Source organism: Oncorhynchus kisutch, linkage group LG30 (assembly GCF_002021735.2).
Source record: "Oncorhynchus kisutch isolate 150728-3 linkage group LG30, Okis_V2, whole genome shotgun sequence".
NCBI lineage: Eukaryota > Metazoa > Chordata > Actinopteri > Salmoniformes > Salmonidae > Oncorhynchus > Oncorhynchus kisutch.
In genome coordinates this window covers 18,152,983-18,175,889 of record NC_034203.2, presented here as the reverse complement: position 1 = coordinate 18,175,889, position 22,907 = coordinate 18,152,983, and the positions used below count along the sequence as shown (strand labels likewise).

The following is a 22,907-nucleotide window of genomic DNA, read 5'->3' as shown; positions in this document are numbered from 1 at the left end:
GGGCTTGTAAGTAAGAATTTCACAGTAAGGTGAAATTGTATACCGGTTGTATTCGGTGCATTCCTGTGACAAAAAGAAATTATGTATTTGAATTAATAACTTCACCATGTTCAAAGGGATATTCAGTGTGTGTATTTTATTTTTATCTCTCTACCAATAGGTGTCCATCTTTGCAAGCCATTGGAAAATGTTCCCTGGACTTTGTGGATGAATCTGTGTTTGAAATTCACGACTCGACTGCGGGACCTCACAGATAATTGCATGGGTGGGGTAAAGAGATGGGATAATCATTCAAAAATCCTGTTAACCACTATTATTGCACACAGAGTGAGTCTATGCAACTTATTATGTGACTTGTTAAGGAAATCTTCACTCCTGTACGTATTTAGGCTTGCCATAAGAAAGGAGTTGAATACCTATTGACTAAAGATATTTCAGTTTAAAATATATTTAAAAAAATAAAAAATGTAATGTATAAGGCAAGCAACACTGAAGCTTGCACGAGACCAGCCTTTCAAAGCACTTCATGGCTACCGACATGAGTGCTACTGGGCGGTAATCATTTAGGTAGGTTACCTTCACTTCCTTGGACACAGGGAATATGGTGGTCTGCTTGAAACATGTAGGTATTACAGACTTGGTCAGGGAGAGGTTGAAAATGTCATTGAAGACACTTGACAGTTGGTCGGCGCATGCTTTGAGTACACGTCCTGGTAATCCGTCTGGCCCAGCGGCTTTGTGAATGTTGATCTGTTTAAAAGGTTTTGTTCACATCGGCTACCGAGAGCATTATCACAGTCATCCCGGAACAGCTGGTGCTCTTGTGCATGCTTCAGTGTTGCTTGCCTCGAAGCGAACATAAAAAGGCATTTAGCTCGTCTGGTAGGCTTGCATCACTGGGCAACTCGCGTCTGAGTTTCCCTTTGTAGTCCGTAATAGTTTTCAAGCCCTGCCACATCCGACGAGCGTCAGAGCCGATGTAGTAGGACTCAATCTTAATCCTGTATTGACGCTTTGCTTGTTTGGTTGTTCGTCTGAGGGCGTAGCGGGATGTCTTTTAACCTTTTGTAACTAGGGGGCAGTATTTTCATTGTTGGATAAAAAAACGTTCCCGTTTTAAACAAGATACAAGATATTTTGTCACGAAAAGATGCTCTACTATGCATATAATTGACAGCTTTGGATAGAAAACACTGACGTTTCCAAAACTGCAAAGATAGTCTGTGAGTGCAACAGAACTGATGTTACAGGCAAAACCCAGATAAAAATCCAATCAGGAAGTGCCGCATATTTTGAAACCGCCTCATGCCAATGACTCATGCCAATGAATTAACTACGAATGAGCTTACGTTTTCTACATATTCCCCAAGGTGTCTACAGCATTGTGACGTCTTTTTTACGCATTTATGTTGAAGAATAGCCGTAAGGGACCACATTTAGCAAGTGGTCACATGATGGCTCCCGCAGAAAATCTTGCGTAAAGTACACCATTTTTCCAATCGCTTCTTATGAGAAACCAATTGTCCCAATGGATATATTATCGAATTGTTATGTGAAAAACACCTTGAGGATTGATTCTAAACAACGTTTGCCATGTTTCTGTCGATATTATGGAGCTAATTTGGAAAAAAGTTTGGCGTTGTAGTGACCGCATTTTCCGGTCGATTTCTCAGCCAAACGTGACGAACAAACGGGAGCTATTTCGCCAACAAAAATAATATTTTTGCAAAAAAGGAACATTTGCTATCTAACTGGGAGTCTCCTGAGTGAAAACATCCGAAGTTCTTCAAAGGTAAATGATTTAATTTGATTGGTTTTCTTATTTTCGTGAAAATGTTGTCTGCTGCCAGCAGAGCCTAGCATAGCATTATGCCATGATAAATTTACACAAATGCTTGTCTAGCGTTGGCTGTAAAGCATATTTTGAAAATCTGAGATGACAGTATGATTAACAAAAGGCTAAGCTGTGTCTCAATATATTTCATTTGTGATTTTCATGAATAGGAAGATTTTGTAGGAAGATTTATGTCCGCTGCGTTATGCTAATTCGTTTGAGGCTATTATTACGCTCCCGGATCCGGGTTTGATAGTCGCAAGAAGTTAAGCGTCTGGATTAGTCTCCCGCTCCTTGAAAGCGGCAGCTCTAGCCTTTGGCTCGATGCGCATGTTGCCTGTAATTCATGGCTTCTGGTTGGGATGTGTACGTACGGTCACTGTGGGGACGACGTCGTCAATGCACTTATTGATGAAGGCGATGACTGAGGTGGTGTACTCCTCAATGCCATTGGAGGAATCCTGAAACATATTCCAGTCTATGCTAGCAAAACAGTCCTGTAGTGTAGCATCCGCGTCATCTGACCACTTCCGTATTGAGCGAGTCACTGGTACTTCCAGCTTTAGTCTTTGCTTGTAAGCAGGAATCAGGAGGATAGAGTTATGGTCAGATTAGCCAAATGGAAGGCAGGGAAGAGCATTGTATGCATCTCTGTGTGTGGAGTAAAGGTGGTCTAGGGTTTTTTTTCCATCTGGTTGCACATGTGACATGCTGGTAAAAATTTGGTAAAACGTATTTAAGTTTGCCTGCATTAAAGTCCCCGGCCACAGGAACACTGCTTCTGGGTGTGCATTTTCTCCTTTGCTTATGGCCTTATAGAGCTGGTTGAGCATGGTCTTAGTGCCAGCTTTGTTCTGTGGTGGTAAATCGAAGCCTATGAATTATATAGATGAGAACTCTTGGCAGATAGTGTGGTCTACAGTTTATCATAAGGTACTCTACCTCAGGCGAGCAATACCTTGAGACTTCTTTAATATTAGACATCGCGCACCAGCTGTTTTTGACAAATGGACACACACCCCCACCCCTCGTCTTACCAGACGTAGCTTCTCTGTTCTGCCGGTGCATGGAAAATTCCGCCAGCTCTATATTATCCGTATCATCATTCAGCCACGTCTCGGTGAAACACAAGATATTACAGTTTTTAATGTCCCGTTGGTAGGATAATCTTAAATCGTATGTCATCAATTTTATTTTCCAGTTGGAGTTTACTCGCTCGCCTATGGAGTCCAAGAAAATAATGATGTTGTATTGTGTTGGTCAATCATGGGCACACTCATGACAACCTGACCTAATAAACCTAGTACCAATAAAATCTCACACTGTTTTGAGATTATATACACAGTAGTATGCATAATCTTAGATTAAAAGCTACTGTAAGAACCCTCTTAATATGTAAAAGAACATCTGGTTATCTAGCCTTTTTTGGACTAACTATAGGTTCATTATCTGGTTTCCAAAGCCTATAAATCCCTCTTCCTGGAACTCAGTGAATAACATACAACGAATAAACATTTGCTCCATTACCTAAGAGTTATGTCCTGTCCTCAGAGTAACTGTCTGTCTGTGGCTCTATCAGACTGAATAGAGACCTGTCAAAGACCATTAGTGTTGTCCACTCTAGTCTACGTCCCAAATGGCACCTTATTCCCTATATAGTGCCCTACATTTGACCAGAGTCTGTCCTTCTTCACAGCCTTCGTGTTCCAGCTAGCCAGACAGGAAATGATGGACCAAGTTCTGTCACATCTTGGCCAGTGTGTATCCAGCCATTGTACAGCTGGCACCAAGTGACCGCATGATCAAAGATGCTCAGTCCTTTGTGAACCGGCCTTCCACGAGAACACCGTTAGACTGGGTCTAGGAGAAGGAAGGGGACTGACTTTGGGCTGTGTCAAAGGCTTTCTTTAGAGGGTTCTAGTCAAAAGAGGTGCACTATATAGGGAGCACGGTGCCATTTGGGACACAAACAGGAGCTAATTATTTTGTGGAGTTTATTTTCTCTGAGTGTACTGGAGGCAGGCACCAGGCAGCCACATGGGCGACCACAGAATACAAGCCTGTATCATAACTATTCTTTATTTTCAGTGTTTAGGCCTTAATTAGGTTTACCTTGTTTCAGACCACTGGAGAGAAAAGATCTAGGGACAAGGATTGATTGAATAACTGAAGTCAAAGTTTAAGTAGCCAATGTCATAATGTATTGTAAGGCCTTGTGTATAGGCAGAGGCAGGTGGAAAGGCAGTAGGAGACATTCTATCTGAACACAAACAGTAGACCTAATCAGTAAATCTGGCACAGAGGTGGCTAGCCGAGTTGCCTTCCTCCTTTATCTCCTAGTTTATTTCCGGTGCGTTGTGTAGTCTTTCGGACTTTTCACACCCCATCTCACACACACACTCACGTCTTACCTAGATAAAGAGAGGCATTCTCCTTCTTGACGTTGTCATCCAGGTAGGTGGGTCCCAGGGTGTAGATGGGCGTCGACCCCATGCCTACCAGTATCTGTGCAATGATGAACAGGGCCACGTACAGGTTGTGCTCATTACCCTCCTGGTCTCTGGGACAAGACACATCCAGGAAGTCCTTGCCACTGCCGTTGTTGTTCATACACAGGCCCTCGTTGCCCCGGGACGAGTTCACCTCCAGGATTTGGTACGGAGGGGAGATGAAGTGAGGCAAGGAGAAGAGTGCTGCTCCGACGGCTATGAACACCGCACCCACTGCCAACCATCTGGGCCTCTGCCCTCGGCCTCCGAAGTAACTGATGAAGACCACCACCAGCAGACTGCCTATGTCAAAGCAGCTGACGAGCAGGCCGGACTCAGAGCTCCGGAGGCTGTACCTCTTCTCTATGGTGGTGATGACACTGCTAAGGTAGCCAGACACCATCAGTGACTGGATGAATGTCAGGTAGCACATGCAAAATAAAAAACAGCGAGAGTCTTCGAGAATTGCATTAATGTATTTCCTAGTGGGTAAACGCATCAGGGGTAACCTCGAGGTGAGGAAGCCTTGCCTCGTTGGGTTTTTACTCCTGGGCTTGCTCACCTGTGTCTCCGTGTTAAATGAACTACTCATCCCCACCACACTAGAACTGGAAGGGGAATAGTTAACATTAGTCCTAGTGGAGGATTCAGGTAGAGGTTGGTTCAGGTTGATCCTCTGTGGGAGTTGGATTAATTCAGCGGACTTTTCCTCCATTATTGACACCTGCTGCTGCATAGACTTGGCCAACAAGGACTTGCTTTGCTGGCCTGAGTCATTCAGAGCAGGTAAACTTTTGGATTTGAAGTTAGTGCTAGCAGGGTCCTCCTCCTCATACTGACTCAATAACTCATCATCCGCTTGAAGGGGTTCTGACAGGTCATTCTCTGTCTCCTTGTGGTCATCAGATGCCATTGTGTTTTGTTGATGAGCTGGCTGAATTCACAAGAGTTAAGTTTAAATAGTCAATGCGTTCAATAGCTGACACCACTTACACTATAATATACACACTTCATCCAGTAAAAAACAGCTTTGGGCTGCAATCCAGGCCCAATAAAAGTGAGAAAATAAGGGATAATGGCTTCTGCGTTGGCTTATCTTTGCACTGCCTCTATGTTATCGCGCGAACCCTTGTGCTCTGCCAGCATCTGATTCTGGAGCTCGAGGCCTCTGGTGTCGTAGATTGTCTGCCATGCCTTTAGCCGCGGCAGATGCTCACCATCACTATCGTTAACTGAGTCGGTAGAGGATGTTGGTGTTTTGAGTCAAACAGAAAGAAAATGGTATTGGGTCGATGACACGGCAGAGTTGACATGGTCCCCCTGGAATCCCCTTTACAAAAAGAAGAAAGTGATACATTTCAGACATATTGAGTGTTTTCACCTCCCCAGTCCCACCTAAAGGTTAGCTGTCATTGTCGTAACATAATCTGTATGTTTTGAGTAGCTAGGCAGCTAATTGTTAACGTTAGACATGAAAACGAACAAATGAAACCAGTATTGACATTCAACAACAATACAAAACTGACATGCTACTAAAAACACCGTTGAATGGCCATCTAGCATGTACCGACGTCGACCAGTTTTAATTACAGCCCCTACATAAAAAAATAGGCATAAATAAGTAGCTAGCTAACGTTATCTACAGTCGCCTGGTAAACACTGCAGCTAGCACTGGCGAGCGGCTGCTGTTGGTCTGCTGGTGGCAGGCTTGTAGCTAGCTAATAATAGCTGTTAATTAATATACAATCGCTAACAAACCTGACGATTTTAAGTAATAGCAGGGCCCTTGATTCTTCATTTAAAGGTCCAATTTAAAACCCATTTGACGGCCGTTATCAAATTGCACCGGACAAAAATCTCGTCATCCCTGTCTTTAGCTTTACATTCTGACTCACTGAAGAGAATGAAGTTGTTTACCACGACCCGGGTAGTACTAGCCTCTGTAGCTTCCGAGGCCCCTCACTGGTTCGATTTTACTGGGGCGGAAGTGTCGTGTGGCCATATTAAATATTTTTATAACTCATTGTTCTATCTGTGGCCATATGAAGTGATGCTAATGCTTGGGGGTGAAGTTGCCCATAAAAACAGATCTAGAATCAGCTTATTGTACAAAGCCCAGTACTTGACCATGCATCTGTTAATGGTCAATGGCGACTTGTGATCAGTTGCCAGTCGCAGTTTGCTTCTGCGTCTGGCAAATGCAATGCCTGTTATCTTAAGTTCAATCATGCGTGTCTATGACTTCGTTGCATTCGGAAAAAATTATACTTCACTTCATACTATTAAAAAAATAAAAAATAAATGATATAGTCGCATTTTTTCAGCTTTATTGGATGGTATGTATTTTCTGTGTGTTCTGTAAAATATAATGTTATCTGCTGGACAATTATGCCCTCTGCTGATAAGGGGAAGAACACAGGATGGCCCAACCAGGTGATGTACATACAGTGCCTTCAGAATGTATTCATACCCCTTGAATTATTCCACATTTTGTTGTTACAGCCTGAATTCAAAATGGATTAAATAGATTTTGTTCCTCTCACCCATCTACACACAGTACCCCATAATGACAAAGTGAAAAATGTTTTTAGACATTTTTCCAAATGTATTAGTAATTACAGTACGTCAAGTTTGGACACCTACTCATCACAGGGTTTATCATTATTTTGACTATTTGATAGTAAAATGACAAGCATACCCTAAACACGATGTAGCCACCACCATGTTTGAAAATATGAAGAGTGGTACTCAGTGATAGGTTGTTGGATTTGTCGCAAACATAATACATTGTATTCAGGCATTCAAGTGCATTTCATTGCCACATTTTTTGCAGTTTGACCATGCAGCTGTTCATGGTCTGCCGGTGGCCTTATTGCAAACATGATGCACGTTTTGGAATAGTTTTGTTCTGTACAGACTTCCTTTTCACTCTGTCATATAGGTTAGTATTGTGATGTAACTACAATGTTGTTGATCCATCCTCAGTTTTGTCCTATCACAGCCATTAAATTCTGTTTTTAAAGTCACCATTGGCTTCATGGTGAAATCCGTGAGCGATTTCCTTCCTCTTCAGTAACTGAGTTAGGAAGGACGCCTCTATCTTTGTAGTGACTGGATGTATTGATACACCATCCAAAGTGTAATTAATAACTTGCTCCACCATGCTCAAAGGAATATTCTACGTCTGCTTTTTTGTTGTTGTAATTTAAAAAATATATACCAATAGGTAGAAAATATCCCTGGCCTTTGTGGTTGAAATTCCCTGCTCGACTGAGGGACCTTACAGATAACTACAGTGGGGGAAAACAAGTATTTAGTCAGCCACCAATTGTGCAAGTTCTCCCACTTAAAAAGATGAGAGGCCTGTAATTTTCATCATAGGTACACTTCAACTATGACAGACAAAATGAGAAGAAAAAAATCCAGAAAATCACATTGTAGGATTTTTTATGAATTTATTTGCAAATTATGGTGGAAAATAAATATTTGGTCAATAACAAAAGTTTATCTCAATACTTTGTTATATACCCTTTGTTGGCAATGACAGAGGTGAAACGTTTCTGTAAGTCTTCAGAAGGTTTTCACACACTGTTGCTGGTATTTTGGCCCATTCCTCCATGCAGATCTCCTCTAGAGCAGTGATGTTTTGGGGCTGTTGCTGGGCAACACGGACTTTCAACTCCCTCCAAAGATTTTCTATGGGGTTGAGATCTGGAGACTGGCTAGGCCACTCCAGGACCTTGAAATGCTTCTCACGAAGCCACTCCTTCGTTGCCCGGGCGGTGTGTTTGGGATCATTGTCATGCTGAATGACCCAGCCACATTTCATCTTCAATGCCCTTGCTGATGGAAGGAGGTTTTCACTCAAAATCTCACGATACATGGCCCCATTCATTCTTTCCTTTACACGGATCAGTCGTCCTGGTCCCTTTGCAGAAAAACAGCCCCAAAGCATGATGTTTCCACCCACATGCTTCACAGTAGGTATGGTGTTCATTGGATGCAACTCAGCATTCTTTGTCCTCCAAACACGACGAGTTGAGTTTTTACCAAAAAGTTATATTTTGGTTTCATCTGACCATATGACATTCTCTTTCTGGATCATCCAAATGCTCTCTAGCAAACTTCAGATGGGCCTGGACATGTACTGGCTTAAGCAGGGGGACACGTCTGGCACTGCAGGATTTGAGTCCCTGGCGGCGTAGTGCGTTACTGATGGTAGGCTTTGTTACTTTGGTCCCAGCTCTCTGCAGGTCATTCACTAGGTCCCCCCGTGTGGTTCTGGGATTTTTGCTCACTGTTCTTGTGATCATTTTGACCCCACGGGGTGAGATCTTGCGTGGAGCCCCAGATCGAGGGAGATTATCAGTGGTCTTGTATGTCTTCCATTTCCTAATAATTTCTCCCACAGTTGATTTCTTCAAACCAAGCCGCTTACCTATTGCAGATTCAGTCTTCCCAGCCTGGTGCAGGTTTACAATTTTGTTTCTGTTGTCCTTTGACAGCTCTTTGGTCTTGGCCATAGTGGAGTTTGGAGTGTGACTGTTTGAGGTTGTGGACAGGTGTCTTTTATACTGATAACAAGTTCAAACAGGTGCCATTAATACAGGTAACGAGTGGAGGACAGAGGAGCCTCTTAAAGAAGAAGTTACATGTCTGTGAGAGCCAGAAATCTTGCTTGTTTGTAGGTGACCAAATACTTATTTTCCACCATAATTTGAAAATAAATTCATTAAAAATCCTACAATGTGATTTTCTGGATTTTTTTTCTTCTCATTTTGTCTGTCATAGTTGAAATGTACCTATGATGAAAATGACAGGCCTCTCATCTTTTTAAGTGGGAGAACTTGCACAATTGGTGGCTGACTAAATACTTTTTTGTCCCACTATGTGTGGGTAGAGATGTAGTCATTCAAAAATCATGTTAAAACACTTTTTGGACACAGTGAGTCCATGCAACTTCTGTGACTTGTCAAGCACATTTTCCCTCCTGAACTTATTTAGGTTTGACAACTAAAGGGGCTGAATACTTCCACTCGACACATTTCAGCTTTTCATTTTTACTCCGTAAAAACGTCTAAAAACACAACTCCACTTTGACATTATGGGGTATTATTGTTCGTAGGCCTGTGACAATATTTTAATCCATTTTAAGTTCAGGCTGTAACAACAAAATGTGGGAAAAAAGTCAAAGGTACACAGATACCCTGTTGTAATACATGTAACAGTTGTTACTAAAAAGTGTAGCTAACTGATTACATTACAGAATAATTAGTCTGGAAACTGAATAATAATATTCTGTCAACCTTATGGGATAGAGACAAAAATTGTAGACCAAGTCAAATCAGTAATTACACTTCAATCAACATAATAAAAATAATTTATTTACAATGCCATAAATCATAAATTAGCAAGCAGCATTGGCAAAAGCAATATTAGTCAACAGCTTGCATAAGGTGTAAATTAATTTTGCATAAAATGCCCACAGTGGATGAACATCGATGCAGGTGAACATAGTGCTATTTAATATGAACATCACACCTGCAAAAATACATTTCTGAACCGTAACAATGAGCTTTCTACACGAAAACTCTTGTTTTACAATATTGCTTTGATTTACCATTTTTGTTGTTTACATACTCACCTTAAAAGACAGTCAATATGAAACAACTGTACAAATAATACAACCCACAACTGATCACAAATAAAATGTGGGGGAAAAGAAAACATATCTACTGTGAAAACCAACCAAATAAGCCAGGGGTGTAGTAGTCTAACCATAGCACAAGTACAATGGTTGCATCTGAAATGGCATCCTATATAGGGTGCCATTTCAGACATGGCCATTAAGTGACGATGCACACTTCAGTATTGTCATCTCACTATACATATATGATACAACTGTCAACTTCACAGTAATACACAATACAGAAAAACAGGTCTAAGGCATTATGCTAGGTCTTTAGCATGTTAAGGTACTTGCATGTAATATTTACCAATTGATCAAATAGCAAACTATAAATTAAGAACATTTTTTCAAAAAAAAGTATTGATCAGTCAGAATCAGAGAAGAAAAAGTAATTCAATTCAACCAAACCTTGTGAGTGAATTTAATATTTGTATGCACACTCTTTCCTTAAAACCTGTCGTCGTGATTGCCAAGATGCATACCTTACAAAAGGCTGTTAACTCAGTAACACTTCATGGCTTACGTTTATTTTAAAGGTTGTATAATAAAATCTTTGGATTTCCAACGAGAGCAGTTCATCCATTCTATGACAATTGTTTTTCTTTCCTTTTTTTGTGACTTAATTTGCATCAGAGCATCCTAATCTTCAAAAATTGCTCAACTCTTAAAAAAATGCCTGGTTTAGGAAAATGTTGAATGAATTGGGAGAAATTGGCCATCACAAAAATAAGAAATATCCTTTGCAGTGTCAAAGAGATATCATAATAACCAGTGCAAACCAACAAAAAAGATATTTTCTGGACACACATTTTCACAAACACTTGATTATGTGAGGCCAACTTCATTTCAGCATTTGCAGACAATTTGGAATTTTCACATTCTTCTTCAAAAAAAAAGCTAAATTATATATAAAATAATTGCTAAATTATAAATTCTGTGAGATTTGCTATGTGCTTACAGACTATAACTAAACTGTAGTACAGGAATATGGTGTGAAAAATGCATATTCCCTGTCCATTTTACACGACTGAAACAGAACTTGTTTTGTACCTTCCAGGTGATCTATAGACATTACCCCCAATCAACAGTCAAAGACCACCCTAAAGAATTGAGTTATGCCTGTTGGCAGGCCTGTCCATTCCTTTCATTGTGAGGTTGAGGTGAAGTGCAAGGAAAAATCCTTACGCAATAAGTTGAAACCCTGAAAAAAGTGAGTTCATCAACTCAAACGATATGACTGTAGTCACATTTCAGTGGTTGTTTTTTGTAACACCAGGCTGGAGAGAAAACAGACATCTTATTTCATTCATTTATACTGCAATATATACACAACCTATGAACATTCACCTTCATACATATCGCAGCAGGGGTATTCACTTTAACATTTCATCTAAAACTACAGGACTTAAAATATGGAATTCAATTAGACACAATAAGGTAACATTTTAAGGGATACTTGTTAAGTCACTTAACCATTTCCTCCCTCTTATAGTGTCATACAAATAATGTTTCTAAAGTTTAAAAACTATAAATACCTGTAAAACATTTATTTTATAAACCTTTCAAGAGACTACTTTAGTTAGGCTTACACTATAACCATTCAAAATCAAACACAATTGTATAGTTTATGCTCTTCGAGCCATTTATAATATATCACTTGTCTCACACCCGTGCATGTGTATACAGCACAAACGCACAAAGAAAATATTGTTATTTGAAAAAAAGACCCGGAGAGAGAGTAGTAAAGAGTGTATTTTCTGAGGGGAGCTATAGTCTGGGTTCTGTCCCTTAATTAATACATTCATCTGACCAGATGCCTGCTGACAGGATCAGTTTTGAGTCTATATTCTGTGAGTATGGGTCCGTTGTATGCATGTGTGTATACGTGTATTTGTCTGTATCCATTTTCTTTGTGTGTTTGTGTGTGTATGCAAGTGTGTCAGTCAGAGTGTGAGGACAAAAATCCATAGTGCGACAAATTGCCTGACTTGATGCGATAATGATAAATAGAACGATACGTTTACCACAGTTAATTTATTATCCTTTAAACTACTACTACTATGGTTGTAGCCTACAATTGTCACATTAACATTAACCCATATTAGCAAACCTACAGCACCAGGCAAAAGGTTTGGACACACCTACTCATTCAAGGGTTATTCTTTATTTTTACTATTTTCTACATTGTAGAATAATAGTGAAGACATCAAACTATGAAATAACACATATGGAATCATGTAGTAACCAAAAAAAGTGTTAAACAAATCTAAATATTTTATTTATTTGAGATTCTTCAAAGTAGCCACCCTTTGCCTTGATGACAGCTTTGCACACTCTTGGCATTCTCTAAACCAGCTTTATGGAGGTAGTCACCTGGAATGCATTTCAATTAACAGGAATTTCTTTCCTTCTTAATGCGTTTGAGCCAATCAGTTGTGTTGTGACAAGATAGGGGAGGTATACAGAAGATAACCCTATTTGGTAAAATACCAAGTCCATATTATGGCAAGAACAGCTCAAATAAGCAAAGAAATGACAGTCCATCATTACTTTAAGACAAAGGTCAGTCAACACAGAACATTTTAAGAACTTTGAAAGTTTCTTCAAATGCAGTAGCAAAAACCATCAAGCGCTATGATGAAACTGAAACAGGAAAGCTGCAGAGGATAACTTCATTAGAGTTACCAGCCTCAGAAATTGCAGCCCAAATAAATGCTTTACAGAGTTCAAGTAACTGACACATCTCAACATCAACTGTTCAGAGGAGACTGCGTGAATCATGCCTTCATGGTAGAATTGCTGCAAAGAAACCCCTACTAAAAGGACACCAATAATAAGAAGAGACTTGCTTGAGCAAAGAAACACAAGCAATGAACATTAGACTGGTGGAAATCTGTCCTTTGTTCTTATGAGTCCAAATTTTAGATTTTTGGTTCCAACCACTGTGTCTTTGTGAGACGTAGAGTAGGTGATCTTCGCATGTGTGGTTCCCACCGTGAAGCAGGGAGGAAGTGGTGTGATGGTGTATTGCTGGTGACACTGTCTGATTTATTTAGAATTCAAGTTACACTTAACCAGCATTGCTACCACAGCATTCTGCAGCGATACGCTATCCCATCTGGTTTGCGCTAAGTGGGACTATCATTTGTTTTTCAACAAGACAATGACCCAACACACCTCCAGGCTGTATAAGGGCTATTTAACCAAGAAGGAGAGTGATGGAGTGCTGCATCAGATGACTTGGCCACCACAATCACCCGACCTCAACCTAATTGAAATGGTTTGAGATGAGTTGGACCACAGAGTGAAGGAAAAGCAGCCATCAAGTGCCATGCAGGTGTGGGAACTCCATCAAGACTGTTGGAAAAGCATTCCAGGTGAAGCTGGTTGAGAGAATGCAAAGAGTGTGCAAAGCTGTCATCAAGGCAGAGGGTGGCTACTTTGAAGAATCTCAAATTTCCAATATATTTTGATTCGTTTAACACTTTTTTGGTTACTACCTGATTCTATGTGTTATTTCATAGTTTTGATGTCTTCACTATTATCTTACAATGTAGAAAATAGTAAACATAAAGAAAACCCCTGGAATGAGTAGGTGTGTCCAACCTTTTGACTGGTACTGTATTTCATTTCAAACTTCACATTTCTCTAGTATAGGCAAAATGCCTGCGATAAGTGGTCGGTATGGTTGGTGTTGATCATTTCAGTTTATCGTCCTAGCTATACATGTGTGTTTGTCCATTGTGTGTGTGTGTGTGTGTGTGTATGGGGAGGACCTAAGTCACACTAAGGTGAATGCAGTTGGTTGGTTCAGGAAGTTGTGTTCTTCAGTAGATGAGTCTTTGTCCAATCAAAGACCCAGGTAGAACTGCAGGAGCTCCTTGATTGGTTGGATGCCAGTGTTTTCATTGGGTGTTGGCCATTTATACTGTGTTGTCCAACAATCGACCGGGGTTAGCAATAGTTCTGAAAAAGAACATGGTTATATCATTTAATAAAAAGGCAGAATTCAGTGAAATAAGACTGACAAAATTCTAAAAGAGACAGGGGATTTGAAGGACGTAGGACGTATGCCCTCGATGACCCATCGGTGAGGTCTGTTTTGATGTGTAAACGTTTTTAAATCCTTAATGTTGGGCAGACAACATATGATGAAACGTTACTCGCTCAAGTTGCTTCACATGTCAATCCCAACTGTTCTAGAATGAGGCTATCGCCTCGTCTCAAGCCATTATCATTCACCTGTGGAAGTTGGAACACATGGACATTTTTGTTTAATGTTCCACTACATCACCACACTAAGGCTGCCTCCCAAACGACAACCTATTCCCTCAATAGTGCTCTACTTTATACAAGGGTCCATAAGGCTCTGGTCAAAAGTAGAGTAAAATGTGGGACATTATAGTACCAATTGGGGAAGCAGTCTACTACTATGCATCAGAGTCCACTGCATACATAGCAAGCAAACCAGTACTAGCTGGCAAGCGACTGAGGGCAGATCCTCCGGTAAAGAGCTTTTTTCTAATGTACTTCTAAATCGCTAAAGAGAAACTACAGTACACACAAGTGTAGGTGGAACTGGCACTGGACACACACACAGCCCCACACACACACACACTCATTACACAGCCCCACACACACACTCATTACACAGCCCCCCCACACACACTCATTACACAGCCCCCCGCCCCCCCACACACACACACTCATTACACAGCCCCCCCCCCACACACTCATTACACAGCCCCCCCACACACACATATATTACACAGCCCCCCACACACACACATATTACACAGCCCCCCACACACACACATATTACACAGCAAACCCCCACACACACACATATTACACAGCCCCCCCACACACACATATTACACAGCCCCCCCCACACACACACACACACATTTCACAGCCCCCCACATTACACAGCCCCCCCCCCACACACACACACATATTACACAGCCCCCACCCACACACACACAAATTACACAGCCCCCCCCCACACACTCATTACACAGCCCCCCCCACACAAACACACACTCATTACAGTCCCACACACTCACACTCATTACACAGCCCCCACCCACACACACACAAATTACACAGCCCCCCCCCCACACACACACACTCATTACACAGCCCCCCCCACACAAACACACACTCATTACACAGCCCCACATACACTCATTACACAGCCCCACACACACACAGCCCCACAAACACACACACAGCCCCACACACACACACACACACAGCCCCCCACACACACACAGCCCCCCACACACACACACACACACACAGCCCCACACACACACACACTCATTACATAGCCCCACACACACACACACTCATTACACAGCCCCACATACACTCATTACATAGCCCCACACTCATTACACAGCCACAACACTCATTACACAGCCCCACACTCATTACACAGCCCCACACACACACACACACACACACACACATATTACACAGCAAACCCCCACACACACACATATTACACAGCCCCCCCACACACACATATTACACAGCCCCCCCCACACACACACACACATTTCACAGCCCCCCACATTACACAGCCCCCCCCCCACACACACACACATATTACACAGCCCCCACCCACACACACACATATTACACAGCCCCCCCCACACACACACACACACATTTCACAGCCCCCCACATTACACAGCCCCCCCCCCCCCCCCCACACACTCATTACACAGCCCCCCCCACACAAACACACACTCATTACAGTCCCACACACTCACACTCATTACACAGCCCCCACCCACACACACACAAATTACACAGCCCCCCCCCCCCCACACACACTCATTACACAGCCCCACATACACTCATTACACAGCCCCACACACACACAGCCCCACAAACACACACACAGCCCCACACACACACACACACACACACACACAGCCCCCCACACACACACAGCCCCCCCACACACACACACACACAGCCCCACACACACACACTCATTACATAGCCCCACACACACACACACTCATTACACAGCCCCACATACACTCATTACATAGCCCCACACTCATTACACAGCCACAACACTCATTACACAGCCCCACACTCATTACACAGCCCCACACACACACACACACACACACACATTACACAGCCCCCCCCCCACACACACACAAACTCATTACACAGCCCCCCCACACACACATTACACAGCCCCCCCCCCCCCCACACACACACACACTCATTACACAGCCCCCCCACACACACATTACACAGCCCCCCCCCCCCCACACACACACACTCATTACACAGCCCCACACACACACTCATTACACAGCCCCACATACACTCATTACACAGCCCCACATACACTCATTACACAGCCCCACATACACTCATTACACAGCCCCACACTCATTACACAGCCCCACATACACTCATTACACAGCCCCACACACACACAGCCCCACACACACACACACACACACACACACACACACACACACACACACACATTACACAGCCCCCCCCCCCACACACACTCATTACACAGCCCCCCCACACACACATTACACAGCCCCCCCCCACACACACACACTACACAGCCCCACACACACTTATTACACAGCCCCACACACACACAGCCCCACACACACACAGCCCCACACACACACACACACACACACACACACTCATTACACAGCCCCCCCCCACACACACGTTACACAGCCCCCCCACACACACACTACACAGCCCCCCCCCACCCACACACACACTCATTACACAGCCCCACACACACTCATTACACAGCCCCACACACACACTCATTATACAGCCCCCCCCCCACACACACTCATTACACAGCCCCCCCCACACACTCATTACACAGCCCCACACACACACTCATTATACAGCCCCCCCCCACACACACTCATTACACAGCCCCCCCCACACACACATTTCACAGCCCCCCACATTACACAGCCCCCCCCCCCACACACACACACATATATTACACAGCCCCCACCCACACACACAACACAATTACACAGCCCCCCCCCCCCCACACACTCATTACACAGCCCCCCCCACACAAACACACACTCATTACAGTCCCACACACACACACTCATTACACAGGCCCCCACCCACACACACACAAATTACACAGCCCCCCCCCCCCCCACACACCCTCATTACACAGCCCCCCCCACACAAACACACACTCATTACACAGCCCCACACACACACAGCCCCACAAACACACACAGCCCCACACACACACACACACACACACACAGCCCCCACACACACACACACACAGCCCCCCACACACACACACAGCCCCACACACACACACACACACACAGCCCCACACACACACACTCATTACATAGCCCCACATACACTCATTACATAGCCCCACACTCATTACACAGCCCCACACTCATTACAACAGCCCCACACTCATTACACAGCCCCACACTCATTACACAGCCCCACACACACACACACACACATTACACAGCCCCCCCCCACACACACACAAACTCATTACACAGCCCCCCCACACACACATTACACAGCCCCCCCCCCACACAACACACACACTACACAGCCCCACACACACACTCATTACACAGCCCCACCACACACTCATTACACAGCCCCACAACACTCATTACACAGCCCCACATACACTCATTACACAGCCCCACATACACTCATTACACAGCCCCACATACACTCATTACACAGCCCCACATACACTCATTACACAGCCCACATACACTCATTACACAGCCCCACTACACTCATTACACAGCCCACACACACACACACACACACACAACACACATTACACACAGCCCCCCCCCCCCACACACACTCATTACACAGCCCCCCCACAACACACATTACACAGCCCCCCCCCCCCACCACACACACACTACACAGCCCCACACACACTTATTACACAGCCCCACACACACACAGCCCCACACACACACACACACACACACACTCATTACACAGCCCCCCCCCCCCACACACACATTACACAGCCCCCCCCCCCCCCACACACACACTACACAGCCCCCCCCACCCACACACACACTCATTACACAGCCCCACACACACTCATTACACAGCCCCCCACACACACTCATTACACAGCCACCCCCCACACACACTCATTAAACAGCCACCCCCCCACACACGCACACTCATTACACAGCCCCTCCCCCACACACTCATTACAGACAGCCCCCCCCCCCCCCCCCCCCCACACTCACACTCATTACACAGCCCCCCCCCCACCCACACACTCATTACACAGCCCCACACACACACACACTCATTACACAGCCCCCCACACACACACACAATCATTACACACAGCCCCCCCCCCCCACACACACACACACACATTACACAACCCCACACACACACACACATATTACACAGCCCCCCACACACACACTCATTACACAACCCCACACACACACACACACACATTACACAGCCCCACACACAGCCCCCCACACACATTACACAGCCCCCCCCACACACACTCATTACACAACCCAACACACACACTCATTACACAACCCCACACACACACACATTACACAGCCCCACACACATTACACAGCCCCACACACACACACATTACACAGCCCCACACACATTACACAGCCCCACACACACACACACACACACACTACAACAGCCCCACACACACTCATTACACAGCCCCCCCACAAACACTAATTACACAGCCCCCCCACACACACACACTCATTACACAGCCCCCCCCCCCACACGCACACTCATTACACAGCCCCCCACATTACACAGCCCCCACCCCACACACCACACATTACACAGCCCCCCACACACACACTCATTACACAGCCCCACACACACACACACACACACACACACATTACAACAGCCCCCCCACACACACACTCATTACACAACCCCCCACACACACACTCATTACACAACCCCACACACACTATACAGCCCCACACACATTACACAGCCCACACACACACACACTCATTACACAGCCCCCCCCCCCCCCCCCCACACACTCATTACACAGCCCCCCCCACACACACACACTTCACAGCCCCACACATTACACAGCCCCACACACACTCATTAGACAGCCCCACACACACTCATTACACAGCCCCTCACACACACACTCATTACACAGCCCCACACCATTACACAGCCCCACATACATTACACAGCCCCACACACACACTCATTACACAGCCCCCCCACACACACTCATTACACAGCCGCCCCCCCCCCACACACACACTCATTACACAGCCCCCCACACACACTCATTACACAGCCCCCCACACACACACACACACACACACACATTACATAGCCCCACACATTACACAGCCCCACCACACACACACTCATTACACAAACCCACACACACACTCATTACACAACCCCACACACACACTATACAGCCCCACACACACTATACAGCCCCACACACACTATACAGCCCCACACACATTACACAGCCCCACACACATTACACAGCCCCACACACACTATACAGCCCCACACACATTACACACCCCCCACACACACACTCATTACACAGCCCCCCCCCCACACACTCATTACACAGGCCCCCCCCCCACACACTCATTACACAGCCCCCCCCCCACAAATCAAATCAAATTTATTTATATAGCCCTTCGTACATCAGCTGATATCTCAAAGTGCTGTACAGAAACCCAGCCTAAAACCCCAAACAGCAAGCAATGCAGGTGGAGAAGCACGGTGGCTAGGAAAAACTCCCTAGAAAGGCCAATACCTAGGAAGAAACCTAGAGAGGAACCAGGCTATGTGGGGTGGCCAGTCCTCTTCTGGCTGTGCCGGGTGGAGATTATAACAGAACATGGTCAAGATGTTCAATGTTCATAAATGACCAGCATGGTCGAATAATAATAAGGCAGAACAGTTGAAACTAGAGCAGCAACACAGTCAGGTGGAAGTTGAAACTGGAGCAGCAGCATGGCCAGGTAGACTGGGGACAGCAAGGAGTCATCATGTCAGGTAGTCCTGGGGCATGGTCCTAGGGCTCAGGTCAGTTGAAACTGGAACAGCAGCATGGCCAGGTGGACTGGGGACACCTGGCACACACTCATTACACAGCCCCCCCCCCCCCCCCACACACTCATTACACAGCCCCCCCCACACACTCATTAACCAGCCCCACACCCCCCCCCCCACACACTCATTACACAGCCCCCCCCCACACACTCATTACACAGCCCCCCCCCCCACACAAACACACACACACTACACAGCCTCCCACACACACACACACACACACTACACGCCCCCCCACACACACACTCATTACACAGCCCCCCACACACACACTCATTACACAGCCCCCCACACACACTCAGTTACACAGCCCCCCACACACACACACACACACTACACAGCCCCCCCCACACACACACACTACACAGCCTCCCACACACACACTACACAGCCCCCCCCACACACACACACTACACAGACACAGCCCCCCCCCCACACACTACACAGCCCCCCACACACACACACAGCCCCCCAACACACTCATTACACAGCCCCCCACACACACACTCATTACACAGCCCCCACACCACACACACTACACACAGCCCCCCCCCCCACACACGACACATTACACAGCCCCCCACACACTACACAGCCCCCCCACACACACACACTACACAGCCCCCCCCCACACACACACACACATTACACAGCCCCCCACACACTACACAGCCCCCCACACACTACACAGCCCCCACACACACACACACTACACAGCCCCACACACACACACACATTACACAGCCCCACACACACACACACACTCATTACACAGCCCCGCCCCCCCCCACACACACACACTCATTACACAGCCCCCCCCCCACACACTCATTACACAGCCCCCCCACACACACACTCATTACACAGGCCCCCCCCCCCACACACTCAATACACAGCCCCCCCCCCCACACACACATTACACAGCCCCCCCCACATTACACAGCCCCCCACATTACACAGCCCCCCACACACTCATTAAACAGCCCCCCCACACAAACTCATTACACAAGCCCCCCCCCACACAAACACACACACTACACAGCCTCCCACACACACACTACACAGCCCCCCCACACACACTCTACACAGCCCCCCCCCACACACACTCATACACAGCCCCCCACACACACACTCATTACACAGCCCCCCACACACCACACACAACACAGCCCCACACACACACACACTACACAGCCCCCCCACACACACACACACTAAAACAGCCCCCCCCCCACACACTACACAGGCCCCCCACACACACACCTACACAGCCCCCCACACACACACTCATTACACAGCCCCCCACACCACACTCATTACACAGCCCCCACCACCACTACACAGCCTCCCCACACACACACACTACACAGCCCCCCCCACACACACACATTACACAGCCCCCCACACACACACACACATTACACAGCCCCCCACACACTATTACACCAGCCCCCCACACACACTACACAGCCCCCCTCACACATTACACAAGCCACACACACACACCACACACACACACTACACAGCCCCACACACACACACTACACAGCCCCCCACAACCACACACACTACACAGCCACCCACACAAACTCATTACACAGCCCCCCCCCCCACACACACACATTACACAGCCCCCCCCCCACATTACACAGCCCCCCACATTACACAGCCCCCCCACCACACACATACACAGCCCCCACATTACACGGCCCCCCACACACTCATTACACAGCCCCCCCCACACAAACACACACTCATTACACAGCCCCCCCACACACAAACACACACACTACAACAGCCTCCCACACACACCACACACTACACAGCCCCCCCCCCACACACCTCTACACAGCCCCCCCCACCACACACTCATTACACAGCCCCCACACACACACTCATTACACAGCCCCCCACACACACACACAACACAGCCCCACACAACACACTACACAGCCCCCCCCCCACACACACACACTACACAGCCTCCCACACACACACTACACACCCCCCACACACACACACACTAAACAGCCCCCCACCACACACTACACAGCCCCCCACACACACACTACACAGCCCCCCACACACACACTCATTACAAAGCCCCCCACACACTCATTACACAAGCCCCCCACACACACACACTACACAGCCTCCCCACACACACACTCATTACACAGCCCCCCACACACACACACAACACAGCCCCACACACAACACACTACACAGCCACACACACTACACAGCCCCCCCCCCACACACACACTACACAGCCTCCCACACACACACTACACAAGCCCCCCCACACACACACACACTAAACAGGCCCCCCCCACACACTACACAGCCCCCCACAACACACACTACAACACAGCCCCCCACACACACTCATTACACAGCCCCCCACACCACAGGTCATTACCACAGCCCCCCCACACACACACACTCATTACACAGCCCCCACACACATTACACAGCCCCACACACATTACACAGCCCCACACACATTACACACACAGCCCCACACACACACACACACTCATTACACAGCCCCCCCCACACACACACACACTCATTACACAGCCCCCCACACACACTCATTACACAGCCCCCCCCACACACACACTCATTACACAGCCCCCACACACATTACACAGCCCCACACACATTACACAGCCACACACACACACACACACTCATTACACAGCCCCCCACACACATTACA

General features: G+C 46.2%; 2 protein-coding genes across 7 annotated transcripts in view; both read right to left on the bottom strand.

Moving 5' to 3' along the window:
- The window catches only part of LOC109874639 (solute carrier organic anion transporter family member 5A1-like), a 33,824-nt gene extending 27,518 nt beyond the window's left edge, over positions 1–6,306 (bottom strand). The window contains exons 1-2 of one of the 3 annotated variants that reach the window (XM_020466637.2): positions 6,241–6,306; positions 4,246–5,653 (exon numbers count right to left, since the gene is read on the bottom strand). In XM_020466637.2, coding sequence (XP_020322226.1) covers positions 4,246–5,236 — 991 coding nt within the window. In that variant the 5' untranslated portion in view covers positions 5,237–5,653; positions 6,241–6,306. Of the gene's footprint in view, positions 1–4,245; positions 5,654–6,081 lie in introns of all 3 variants that reach the window. The other 2 variants (XM_031810211.1, XM_020466636.2) reach the window with 2 other exon arrangements.
- A 7,267-nt stretch (positions 6,307–13,573) lies between these two features.
- Positions 13,574–22,907, bottom strand: part of LOC109874983 (nuclear receptor coactivator 2) — a 70,272-nt gene continuing 60,938 nt past the window's right edge. For all 4 annotated transcript variants that reach the window (XM_031810153.1, XM_031810151.1, XM_031810150.1 and 1 more), the window contains exon 21: positions 13,574–13,978. In XM_031810153.1, coding sequence (XP_031666013.1) covers positions 13,967–13,978 — 12 coding nt within the window. In that variant the 3' untranslated portion in view covers positions 13,574–13,966. The remainder of the gene's footprint in view (positions 13,979–22,907) is intronic.